General features: G+C 31.8%; 1 protein-coding gene and 1 non-coding gene across 6 annotated transcripts in view; both read right to left on the bottom strand.

Annotated features, from left to right (window-relative positions):
* Window positions 1–14,092, bottom strand: part of EPHA6 (EPH receptor A6) — an 835,383-nt gene that overhangs the window by 699,823 nt on the left and 121,468 nt on the right. Inside the window, exon 3 of one of the 5 annotated variants that reach the window (XM_032882243.1) lies at window positions 4,863–4,982. The exons of the other annotated variants lie outside the window; for them this stretch is intronic. Within the exon in view, the coding sequence (XP_032738134.1) occupies window positions 4,863–4,910 (48 nt within the window). The 5' untranslated portion in view covers window positions 4,911–4,982. The remainder of the gene's footprint in view (window positions 1–4,862; window positions 4,983–14,092) is intronic. 5 annotated transcript variants of the gene reach the window in all.
* LOC116882083 lies at window positions 3,940–4,125 on the bottom strand. The gene has a single exon (XR_004385547.1). It is a non-coding gene; the product is annotated as a U2 spliceosomal RNA (small nuclear RNA).

Raw genomic sequence — 14,092 nt, 5'->3', positions numbered from 1 at the left:
CCTGAAATTAATTTTTTATATCCACTGGCCTGGTAAAAGTTAAATACTCTAAAATTAATTATTATCATATGTGATATGAAAATATAAATTTGTGTATAAAAATATGAACAGGAACTCAGATCCATTGCTGGTAAAATGTAAATTAATAGAGACACTTTATGAAATACTGCATTATAAAATAAAGTTGTAAATATGTAAATAAAAATAAGACAATTTAAAAATTGTTTCTGTAGGGAAAGAAAGGAGAGATGATAACATGAGTCTTTAAATTAGAGGTGTCTATAGCTTTGATAATTCACTTGTAATGTTCAATAACATAAAATTAAATGATTTATAAATCAACTTTTCAACACGTAGTGATTAAAACATTTGAAATTTAAATCTTGTACTTTATTTTTCAATGATATAAATACTAAATTGAGTTTCCAAATGAAATTTCTCATTTAAAATACATCTGGTTGGCATACAACAAATCATGGAAAACCTAAGTTACAAGGGATGGTGAAAAAAAAATACAGGCTATGGAAAAATGCAGAAAATCCTGAATTTAAATACTTACCCTGATACGAAATAGAAAATAAGTTTAGAGAACATATGCTTCTTATTAGAGTAAGTTGGTAACCTATCCTAACTCCAGAATCTGGGTTATACAATTTTCATTAGCCTTGGTCATATATGAGTTAGCTACTTGTTTAATTTGTCCAGATATGCAATTCAGAAAATACAGGGTAAGTGAAGACTATTTCATTTCAGGGAATCTATCAGCTCTGGGGTTCCCTACTGGACAACACCAATCTGTACTCTTGGGGCAGATGGTAAATATGGAATCACAGAATCTATTTAGGGCTATTCTATTAATCCAAGGGAATGATGATGGTATCATAGACTAGAGTGGTTACAGTAATGGTTTTAAAAGGAAACAAAGCAACAGATTCTTAATGGCAGAAAACAAATTGATGGTTACCAGAAGGGAGGTAGGTTGGGGGATGGGTTAAATAGGTGATGCGGATAAAGAAGTGTACTTGTTATGATGAGTCCTGGGTACTATAAGGAAGTGATGAATCACTATATTATACACCTGAAACTGGTATTACACTGTATGTTAACTAGAATTTAAACAAAATCTTAAATAAATAAAAAGTTTATTTAATTTTTTAAATTTTTTTTAATTTTTATTTATTTATTTGACAGAGAGAGATCACAAGTAGGCAGAGAGGCAGGCAGAGAGAGAGAGGGAAAGCAGGCTCACTGAGCAAAGAGCCTGACGTGGGGCTCTATCCCAGGACTCTGGGATCATGACCTGAGCTGAAGGCAGAAGGTTAACCCACTGAGTCACTCAGGTGCCCCCAAAAGTTTATTTTAAAAGAAAAAAATTCTGTATATATTTTTAAAGGAAAGTCACAGAAATTTGCTGTTGAACCCATTATAAAGTTTGAGGAAAGAGTGAAGGAAAAAAAAAAAACTCCAAGTTTTTGTCTAGAGTTACTAGAATACTGGGATCTCACTTTTGTGAAAAGTGATTACTGTAGAAGGAACAGGTTGAGGTGGGTTAATAAAGAGATTCAGATTTGGATATGTTATATAAGATGCCCGAAAGACATCCAAGTTGAGCAGGTAGAATTCTGGATGTACAAGTCTGAGTTCACAGCAGAAATCTAGGCTGGAATTTATATTCAGGATTCAGTTAATATAAAATACTGAGGTTGAATAAAACCATATAGAGAGTAAATGGCAATATAAAAATCAAATTACTGATCCTTGGAGGAGAAATCAACCAAGAAAACAAAAAAGGTTAAGAAAAGAACCAAAACTGAGTGATTTTACGGAAACCAACTGATATAATTGTTTCAAAAAAGAGGTGGCTATTATATATGATTAATGCTGTTGATAACTCAAATAAGAGGAAGGTTGAAAACTGACTTCTAAATTTGACAATGTGACCATATGATCTTGGGTTGGGCTGTTTTGGCAGAACAGTTGGACAAAAGTGGAATTGTTCTGTGAGTAAAGATGGGGAATACAGACAGTTCTTGCATGGAGAAGTAATGAAGACAAGATACAGATAATTTTTCAAGGAAATTTTTTTAGAGAAATGTGTAGTACCTGAAGAAGGATGAACATAAGGCAGCATATTTATATGCTGTTCTATATAATACAATTGATGATGCATTAGTTTAACACTATTAATACTAGAGAATATGTATCATTAATTGTATAATTTACCTTTCTTATATTTCAATGATAATTTACAAAATCTTGACTTTTGTTATCGCTTTTATTTTCATTTAATATTAATTTTTACAGTTTATTCCTCAGGAAAATATAGGCTGCTAGTCCATCTTTCCTCTACAATTTTTAATATGATGTGTGTATGCATTAATACACATTTGTATCTATATCTACAGGCACACATATATGTATATTCACATAAAGATCTACTATGAGACAAATGAGAGGTTTGAACTAAACTATCTCTTACTCCCTAGACCCTTTTTAAAAGACTATACTGCTTTCCCACCATTTCTTCAGAGATTTGCTTCATTTACTGGGAGCAGTTATTTATAGAACTATTGCTCAACTTCACCTGTCACTGTGAACTCCTAAATCTGATCTATTTCTGATGCTTTCTTCCTGACTGAAAAAAATATGTTTACCACTTTAATTAAAATTATTCATTAATAGGATTAATGACATTGTTTTTTTCCTATCTCATTCTGTGAAAAAACTTTGATCTTGGTCCATTTTTATCTTAACAATTGTTGCCTCTCTTCAGTTTTGAGAGTTTGCCTATCTTCAATTTTGCTGATCCATACTGTATAGAATTTAGAGTAGCTAAATTTGTCAACAATGCTCTCATTTATAAAATATAAAGAACCCCATGTTATTCCTTACTTTAGGGTTATGTTTATTATTGCTTATTTTATTTAGACTGGTGACTAATCTCACTGAGTGTTTACTCAGTGCAACATGAAAAAGTAACAATTTTTTAAAAAATAGGATTTGGACCACCGTTCTAGTCTGTCCAAATTAGCAATGTGTTAGGCTATTAAGAAAAGACAGTAGCCACACATGTTTCAAGGCAGATGGATTTATAAATGCTTCTGAAATTAATAAATACAAAGTGTTAGGAACCACTAGCCTATTTCATCTATAAAGCATATTTTTGGCCAAGTTTTTGTTTTGTTTTGTTTTGTTTTGTTGTTTTAGTGAGGAAAGGAGGAAAGAGAAGAGGGGGAGAGAGAAAATCTTAAGCAGGCTCCATGTTTAGCCCAATGTGGAGCCTGATCTGGAGCTTAATCTCACAACCCTTGAGGTCATGACCTGAGCCAAATCAAGTCAGACAACTTAACCAACTGATCCATCTAGATGTCCCACAAAGTATTTTTTTTTAATGTCCAACTTTATACCTTTAGTTCTATCAACAGATTTCCTATGTAATTAATATTTTAAAATTAATTTATCAAACTATATAGGAGACAGAAACAATGATACATTGAGATACCATCAATTCTATCAAGGAGTTTACAACTGAATAATATGGAAAGAAGAATAAGAGCAACAAAACACTCTTCCTGAAATAATAATTGTAATACAAGGCAAATGTGATAAAGGCTATAAACTGAATATAGATTTTCCTATGAAAAAGGTGGTGAGAGAACTATAAACAATTAGAAAGATGTCTTAAACTTTTGAAGTGTCACACTTGAATTAAGCAGACCTGTGAATATATATCATTATAACATTAGTTCTGATATGCATGCAAATACAATTCCTACTTTTTGTGCCTTATCATTTCAGAATTAAACTGTCAGTGGTAACTATTGCTTTTCTTATATCTTTTATTTAATAATTAACTTCATTTATTATGTTCCCACAGTTAAATTATGTTTTTCATTCTTCATTTACACATCTTTTGATTATTGCTAAGTGATTATGTCTTTTAAAAGCATCATTCCTGGAGAGACTCACCAGGTTGATGGGTGGGAGTGGATGGAGCAAGCTACTATTCCACCACCCAGCTCCAAAAATCCATTTACATATTATCATTAGATAAAGGACCTATCAGATATTAAGCTGATAAGAACAGAGACTATATTTGATTTAGCCAAAAGGCCAAGAAGCAATTGACTATGTTTAAAAAAAAATACATCAGTTACAATTATAATGTGCAACCTCTATTCATGGAATTACTATCATCCTTCTTTATGGCAATGCATTTCAATAATCTGAGTGAAGATTCATTATATTTCAAAATATGAAAAATCTAAAATCTAGATTTTGAGGTAGTCTTTAAAAATTTCCCTTTTAAGGTTGTTTTGCCAAATCACTGACCTGTCTCTCCAGAATCCTCTCAGGTATGAAGAATTAACAACATTATATGGATATTTAATTACCTTTAAACTTTCACTTAGAATCAAGAGCAGTAACAAACATAGAGTTTGAGGTATAGAAAAAAGAGCATATGAGACTACCTACTTCCATTTATGTAGTATATACAGAAGGGCTTGAAAAAGTTGACACACATCTTTATAATCATTTAACTTCAAACTCTAGTATAATGGATTAAGCTTGATATTTTTATAGTATGTACAAAATAGTACCATGATGTTTTTAATTAGTGAATTTTGCATGCTTTAAAACAATCAAATTTCAAAAATATTTTTGAGAAGCCAGATGTTTGTTACAGATTTCTTTTCCCCCAAATAACAAGAGATAAATGTTAAGTTCAAACTAAAAGTATACACTTTTTCATGTACTTAACTCTGGGGTCTAAAAAGACAAAGTGCCATAGAAAAAAAATCTTTCTACTTAAAAATATATGTAATTAAGGAATATGTTGTTTTCCTAGAAACTTTTCCAACCTGGCTCCTATGGAGCTGCAGCATGTACATCCAGAGGAGAAGTAACATCAGGGTCTGGTGAGGTGGTCTCTTCAGTGCCTTCTTGAATTTTCCCCCCTTTTAGCAGTGTTGAAAATAGGTCTGGAAAAGCATAGGAAAGCTATATCAAATTTTCCTTAGGAGGTTTTTTTCCATACTGTTTTAGCAACTTTGCATAGTGAAGGTGTTCTATGGTATGACATACGTATTCATTTTCACTAATGAGTCCTCCCATGTAAAATTAACAGTATCCTCAAGAAAAATATAATTACCCTGTATTAATTCAAATCAGGCTATATTTGAAAATATGCTTGTGTGAGTCAGATCAGAAGCATCCTTAAAACTACACAAACATGAAAAAGCTTTCTAAGGAAAACTGAACTATTTAGGATGGTATCCTTTCTACAAAATGAAATATGATGATTTAGGACAATATGTTTTTTGATAGGCTATCCTTATAAGCTAGATTTTACCAAATATTTAAATATTATATGCTCATATACAGTCCAGAAAATTGAAATGCATTGTTTAATGAGTATAATAATTATTTCCATGTGTACTAATAAACATTCTAACATATGTATGTCATATATATATGAAATAGTTATACATTTATTTTTACCAAAAATAAAAATATCACTACATTTCTAATCTTGAATGAAAAATAAAAGACTGTGTGTTGGCAGATATACATCATCTTTAATATGTTGAAATGATCAGCGTAATTAGTTACAATATGAGAAATATATTTTGATTTGATTTTCCCCAGTATTGACTAGTTGACATGTAGTAAAAATATTGATGGCTTGGTTATACTTGTTTTCTAAAATCCATAAAAATGTTGTTTATGCATTATCTTCTGGTTTAGTGAAAACGAATGTAGTAATAAATATTTAAAGAAGAAAGGTTGCTAAAACAGTAACCATTAATCTAAATACTCAGTGTTGCTGGATTAATCTTTACAAGGCTTGGATGGATATTAGAGAACCAATACCAGAATTTCTGTAGTACAACTGAATTTATGGTTATACTCTACAATTGAATTACAATTGAATTTATAGTGTTAGAATATTAAAAAAAAACCAAGTAATGAAGAATTTTATAGTGCTAAGAGCAAAGTTTAAGTTATCGTATTTAAAAGACCTTTTCTTCTATCCCATGTTTTCATATTTAAGCTAGATAGTCCTTTAGGAAAAAATATTTGAATTATCTGATTGCTTTATGGTCTTTAATTTGTTAACACTTATTTCAATGTCATTTGCCTTCCCAATTGCACATTCTTAAATTTACAACTTTATCTAAACCTCACTAATACTTGAAAGCACTGTAAAATAATGGAAATTCTATAAATTAATTTTTATAAATATTCTTATACCCACTTACCATATAATTATGACACATACATACAGTGACATTTTAGTTACACAATATGTAGTTTGCTTAATGAAACAAAAAATCAGTAGAAATGTCCATTTCTGCTTGATATATTTTGTCAGATTTTTTAGAAATCTGTATTTGATTATTTCAAAAGCACAGTTAAAAACTGATTCTCAAAAAATGATAAGTTACAGCTAAGATAAAAAATGTTATTAATTTCTTTAATAATAATGGCAAAATAAAATTAGAATTGATATTTGAGAATCAGCTCTAAAAACAAAAATGAAGACCAAAGCTTGAAGGAAGGAAAATCTGGTGGAAATTAATCCTGACCTCTGTGATTTAAATTTAAGTTAAAAATCAAAACAGTCTAATCAGTCAGAGAGAGATACTCTATTTACAAACAACTGTCTTTGTGGCTTAAATATATGCAAATTTATTTCTCCCTACGGGAAAAAAACTCATAAACCCGTGAATCTGAGGGACGCCTGGGTGGCTCAGTGGTTAAAGCCTCTGCCTTCAGCTCAGGTCATGATCTCAGGGTCCTGGGATCAAGCCGCCCCACATCAGGCTTTCTGCTCAGCAGAGAGCCTGCTTCCCCCTCTCTTTCTCTGCCTGCCTCTCTGCCTACTTGTGATCTTTGTCTGTCAAATAAATAAATAAAATCTTAAAAAAAAAAAAAAAACTGTGAAACTGAAAAGTGTGTTCAGTGACAGCTTGCTGTGACCAAAACCCTAATAAATAGAAGGTGCATTTCTTCAAGATCAGCTGAAACATAACCGAATGAAATCCTCACAAGATAGCTAGAAAAATAAGAGTTCACCATAGTTCCCAAGAGTTCATAAAGTATTCAATATTAAATATATCTTTTAAAGATGAAGGTATCAAAGTTAAAACATACAATAATAGTAAAATCAGTTTCATTTTCACAAATTTCTGGCCAACAGGTTATCACTTTATATAAGCAAGCAGAATTCTAAATTGAAAAGAGAAAACTATGAAAGAAAAAATTATGAATCAGGGAAAATTTGCTGCTGAACAAAATCACAGCCTAAGAGAAACCTTTTCAAAGGTATAACAGATAAGCTAGGCATATTATAGATGTTAAGCTAGTAAAAACTTCATTTTCCATAACTTAGTAATGAAATATGGGTTCACAAGCCACAGGTGCTATAACAGGAGAAAAATGGCAAATTCTTTTTGTCTCCTTGGAATATTATTACAGCAAATAATTAGACAGACATCACACACACACACACACACACTAGTTGATAATAGCTAAATTTTAAATATTAAATATCAAATTATTTGGGAGATGTAAGGTAGTACCTTATAAAAGAGAGAGTATAAACTGCACCTTAAAGGAAAAAAGATGAAATTTTCTAAGTATAGGGATCCTCAAAGTATGAAGATGAGTAAGCAAATAAATCAAAAGAAAGGTAGCAAGCATTAATTACAAACTCCGTTATTTACAATCTCCATTATAGGATCAACAAAGATTAATACCATTATTTAGTTATTAAATAAAAGGTTTTAAAGTTCCCTGTCAGTGTCTAATTAGCTTACAGAGCAATAAGGGATAAATAGAAGACAACCGATAAGGTTACATATGGACTGAGGCCAACATGAATTTATTTATTTTTTATTTTATTTTTTTTAAAGATTTTTATTTCTTCATATGGGGCGGGGAGAGAGAGAGAGAGAGAGAGAGAGAGAGAAAACAAGTGCACAAGCAGGATAGGCAAAGGGAGAGGAAGAAGCAGACTCCCCACTAAGCTGGGAGCCTGACAAGCGGCTTGATGCCAGGACCCTGAGATCATAACCTGAGCCGAAGGCAGATACTTAACCGTATGAGCCACCCAGGCAGCCCCAACCTGAATTTAATAAAGACACACAAAATAATTTTGCATAGCAGCTGGTAGAAATGAGAAAACTGTAATAACAAAACAATTCCTCGGTAAAACAAATTTTGGAAAGCCCAAGAATCAAATTTAAATGTGTGCATGCTTGCGTTGGATTATTTATTTTTATATTTAAAAATATTTCAGACTTTAAAATGCTATTTTAACTTCAGAGTGCCTACCAGGAATTGTATGTTCTATGCTTCCATTTTTTGTGAAACATGTCATGTGACATTTCTTTCCAGTGTACACTTCAGATAATATTGACCTGCAGTGAAAAATATAATACATGGTAGTGGAAGAGACTTATGGTAGAAAAAGTTTTCTATTGAGTTGTCATTGCAAATACTGGGAGTCCCTCAGTAAATTTCTAAATCTAACTCAATGGACAGATTATAAGTTTAGTAAAGGGTAAGGGTAAGAGATTATAAAAGTGCTTGCTGGTTTTGAGATGCTTTCAGGTGTACACATAGTTAAGTACTTAAGTCTAAGGTATGAAAGGTTATTAATCCATCTCCACCTTTTGTCCTCATTAAGGTACTGCTGATAGGGTACAACAATATCCCTGGAACCCTGGAAACTTCTATTCTAAATATACCATCCTAGAATGATAACTCCAGTGAACTATGAGTAAATTCCTTTTCTGGCCTAAAAATAAAGCAAAAAATGTTCTAAGATTAAAAAATTCTAAGATTAAATCTTGTTTGCTTGTGTAGCATGATATTAAAGATACCTAAAACTGTACAGAAAAGAAGAAATTAAAGATATATGTTAATTCATATATATGAATATATGTGAATATCTACACATAATATTGGCAGAAGGTAAAATATTTACTGTATTTCCTATGCTGTGCTTTTTTATCTGTGTGACTTTTGTTTTGTAACTGAAAGTTTGTACCCCTTAATCTCCTTCATCTAAATTCCACCTACCACCCCACCCTTCCCCTCTAGCAACCAGGAGTTTGTTTTCTGTATTTAAGAGTCTAGGGTTTTTGTCTGTTTCTCCTTTTATTTGTTTTGTTTTTTATATTCTACATATAAATTAAATCATATGGCATTTGTCTTTCTCTGATTTATTTCTCTTAGCACAGTACCCTCTAAGTCCACCCATGTTATAACAAATGGCAAGATCCCATTCTTTTTATTGGCTGAGTAATATTCCATTGTTTGTATGTATATATGTCATATATGTATGGGTATATATATATATATATACACATATGCATATATATGTACATATGCACACACACACATACACCACATCTTTGTACATTATCTATTCTATCAATCTATCATGGACACTTCTTATGCTTCCATATATTGGCTGCTATAAATAATGTTGCAGTAAACATAAGTGTGTATGTATCTTTTCAAATTAGTGTTTCTGTTTTCTTTGGGTAAATACCCAGCAATGGAATTACTGGACCATATGGCATGACAAGATGGCAAGTAGGGGGATGGGGATCTCAAAAATAAGCCTCATAAGAGTCACAAAATAAACTTTCAAAGACAGATAAAAAATTTCATGGGTCCATGGTTTTAAATGTTACTATCAAATATGAGGTTAGAAAGACTTGAGAAAAACTATAAGTGGGTATTTTCAGCCTCTGGTATTAGGCAGCCTAGCTCATAATGAACTGTCTTCTGCTAAAAAAAAGAATAAACTCTGGGGAGAGAAGTGGAAGAGACTTAAGAGAGGCAGAAACTAAAGACGACGAGATCCTTGAAAGAACAGGATTAGACTGGCACTGTGTCAGATTTTAGGCACCCCATCTAATCTGAGGGCATCCTCCATCTCTAATAGAAGGGGTGGAACAGGTAGAAGGAGTTAGGAAGAACTCAAGTAGAAAGATGCAGCTATTGAAACCTTTTGGAGGAATCAGAAGTTGGACTTCTGGTTTTCAGAGCAGCTGGAAATTAGGGCTAGGGTTGTGACTGTGGAGAGTCAAAGAAGGGGGAATCCAAAAGCTGCACATATACACCACTCTAACTGCCCCTGTTCCAAGCAAGGCTAAAAACAGCCCAGAGGAAAACAACAGAAATCCTTGAAAGAGCTTAGTAGAGATTTTAGCAGCTGTCTCTCCCAAGAGAAGTGAATTCACAGTTAAGTCTCAACAAATTTAGACTTTGAAAATATTCTGGCTCTCCTTGTTGACTAAGGGGCTGTCTCTATAACTATGTGCAAAACCATTAATAACTGAAGTAGCCCTAACAAAGCCTAAAATCATGCCTCTGAAAAAAACAATGTGATCTGTGAGTAATTTAAACTGCATGCTAGAAGAAAATTCAAAAGTTTTCAGAAGAAAATTGTAATACCCAGAGTCCCTAAAATATATCATCTATAATGTCCAGTGAGTGTACAAGAAACTTATTAAACATGTGAAAAACAAGGAAATGAGGCCCAGTATCAAGAGAAAAATCTCTCAATTGAAACAAACAGACTAACCAGACAGCAACTAAGAAGAAATTCTGGAATTGAACAAATGCAGTATCTGAAATAAAAAATCCATTAGTTGAGATTAAAAACATATTGGACAAAATTAAAAAAAAAAGAATCAGTGAAATGCCTGTTAATAGATATAATCCACACTGAAGTATACAGAGAAAAGAAAGATTGAAAAGAAGAAAAGGGACTACAACCTCAATAATCTGAGAGCCAGTTTTGGACTCCCAGACAGAGAATACAGAGAGACTGGGGCAGAAATATTTGAAAAAATTATGACAATATTTTGTAAGTGTCATCACAAAGAAACCCATACATTCTGGAAGCTCAGCAAACTTCAAGCAGGATAAATAAAAACAATTGCTTATTTTTTAAATTATGAACTTGGAAGGTTTTAATTATAGGCATCATTTGTTTGCTAGAAATCCAAACTGAAAACAGATACATAAATCATTTTATAAATGATTACAAAAGTGCTAAACTTGTTGGAAGAGTAGCTTGTTGCTAAATTAACGAGAACATTAAATTCCAAAAAATATACAAAATGCAGTAAAGACTTGAGTATAAAATCTGAAACCATAAAACTCCCTGAAGAAAACATAGGCAGTAAGTTATCAGCTTTAGCAATATTTTTTTGAACTTGTCTCCTCAGGCAAGGATAACAAAAGCTAAAATAAACAAATGGGATTATATCAAACTAAAAAGCTTTCGTACAGCAAAAGAAACTATCAACAAAATGAAAAAGCAATCTACTGAATGGGAGAAATCTGCAAATTTTATATCCAGTAAGAGGTTAAAATATATAAAAAACTAATACAATGAGAGGTTAAAATATATAAAATATATAAAGAACTTATACAATTCAACACCAAAACAAAACAAAACAAAACAAAAAACCCAAAAAACAAAGAAGCTGATTAAAAAATGGGCAGAGGACTTGAATACACATTTTTCCAAAGAAGACATACAGATGGCCAACAGGCACATGAAAAGATGCTCAACATCACTAATCATGAGAGAAATGAAAATCAAAGCCACAATGAGATATCACTTCACACCTGTCAAACTGGCTATCATCAAAAAGACAAAAACTAAGAATGCTGGCAATACTGTGAAGAAAAGGGAAAGCTTGTACACCATGCATGGCAACGTAAGTCAGTGCAGTCATTTTGGAAAACAGTGTGGAGGTTCGTCAAAAAATTAAAAATAGATCTACCATATGATAAATTCCACTTCTGAGTATTTATCTGAAGAAAGTTAAATACTAATTTGAAGAGATATATGCACTCCTATGTTCACTGCAACATGATTGACAATAGCCAAGATATAGAAACAACCTAAGTGCCTATCGATGGCTGAGTGGACAAAGAAGATATGGCATATATGTACAATGGAATATTAGTCATAAATAGGAATGAAATTTTGCCATTTGCAACAAAATTAATGGATGGAGAGAGCATAGCCCTAAGCAAAGTAAGTCAGAGAAAGACAACTATCATATGAGCTCACTTATATGTAGAATCTAAAAAACAAAACAAAACAGAAACAAACAGCATAGAGAATATAGTCAATTATATTGTAGTAACTTTGTAATGTGATGGGTGGTTAACTAGAGTTACCATGGGGATCATTCTGTGATATGAAAAAATATCATATCACTATATTGTACACCTGAAACTAATGTAATACTGCATGCCAGTTAAACTTCAATTAAAAATAATTCTAGGAAATATTAGAGGTTTGAGTTACTTAGAAGTGTAGGTCACTGAATGAAAAATTATAACCTTAAAAGTACTTCTTATAAAGTCAAATATTATAATTGACCAAGTAATGTTAATGAGGTGGCTTTTTTTTTTTCTTTTTGAACATTTATTTAAGTAAATGTTTTATATATCATTGTTGGCATTATGCTACTATTCTTTCAGAACTGGTTGTAGATAATCATTTTTTTTTCTTGATGTTGCAGAGTAAGATGAAGTAGGAATCTGCTCATATAATGAAATATTTAGCTATTGATCATTAAAATTGTATGAATTTTGCATTGTATTGTATGAAGTACTAAAGTTCAAAGTTCAGTTTGAACTGAAGTTCAAAGACACACATGAGAAACATCTAAAAAAGTAAGGACCATGGAGAAGTTCTGAAAGGTAGTAAAAGTTATGATCAGTTTACAATTTACAAATTATAAATTACAAATTTGCAATTCACAAAAAATATTAATGATCAATTTCAATGACCAACTAACAGGCAAAACTGTTGCAGATCAAAATATCTTTAGCCTATTAAATAGGCTTATAAAATAATACTCAATATTAATGCTATATGTTAAGTTCCAAAAAAACCAACCAAGTAAGGTGTTAGGTCGTATCACTGACAAGTTTATAAAATGATAAAGGTGAACTCACTGTATAAATGGCATTTTCAAATGTAGACTATCCATATTTGCATTACTGAAGAAATGTTATAGCAGGATTTCATACTATTTTTTTTTAATTACTAGCTTTGGTGAAGCAGACTCATATGATGTTATGGAAATATAATTATTTATTTCATGCTCATTCTATGCCAAACGATTTGGGTGCATTTGGTATAGTTGGAGCAAAACAGAAAAATCTCTGCACTTGTACAACTTAATTCTAGCAGTTATTGGTATCAAAAGCCTTATAATTTCAAAGATTATTTGGATGTAACAAAAGGCGTTTTTAAGGCTTACTGAGGAAAATATTTTAAATCATTGTTGATCCTTATGGAATTCAAGCAGTTGATTCCAGACCCTTATCTTGCAAAAGTTCTTTCCTTGAAAAAAATCAGTTGCATAAATTCTGCTGCTTCAAGAAAACCAAACTACTGGACAAGGTCTGTTTCTGTGAGAGAGAGAGAGAGAGTGTGTGTGTGTGATGTATAAAGGAAAATGCCATAATATTCAGGTATTTGTAAAAATATTAACAAGCAATATGATTTTAATGTAAAAATCTTAAACTTGTTTCCTACATTAAAATATTATTTCAGATCCTATTTAATTGTTATAAAAAATTTGTCACAAAACACTAGTGAAAAAGCCATTTCTTACAAAGAATGGCAACTGGGGGCACCCGGGTGGCTCAGTTGGTTAAGCATCCAACTCCTGATTTTGTCTCAGGGTCTTGAGATTGAGCCTTGCATCAGGTTCCACAAATACGCCTAGTGGACACCTAGCATGGAGCTTGCTTGGAATTTTCTCTCTCCCTTTTTCTCTGCCCCTCTCTGCTCCCCACTCTCTCTCTTAAAAAAAAAAAAAAAAAAAAAAAAAGACAACTGTTTTTTGGTAACTTCCTTTTGTACAACAAGATGATCATCACAGTATTATTTATGATATCCCAAAATAGAAACAAATATCTATACTCCCTTCCTTGTCTGACTCAGCAAACCACAATTAGTTGTTTCACATATTTAACTTTCCTCCAATTTCAATTTAAAATTTATAGTCATAAACTCTTTATCCCTATAATA

This window comes from Lontra canadensis, unplaced genomic scaffold (genome assembly GCF_010015895.1).
Source record: "Lontra canadensis isolate GAN:19392208 unplaced genomic scaffold, GSC_riverotter_1.0 scaffold80, whole genome shotgun sequence".
Classification (NCBI taxonomy): Eukaryota; Metazoa; Chordata; class Mammalia; order Carnivora; family Mustelidae; genus Lontra; species Lontra canadensis.
Note: the sequence above shows the minus strand (reverse complement) of the source record. Positions and strands in the feature narration are given on the sequence as shown.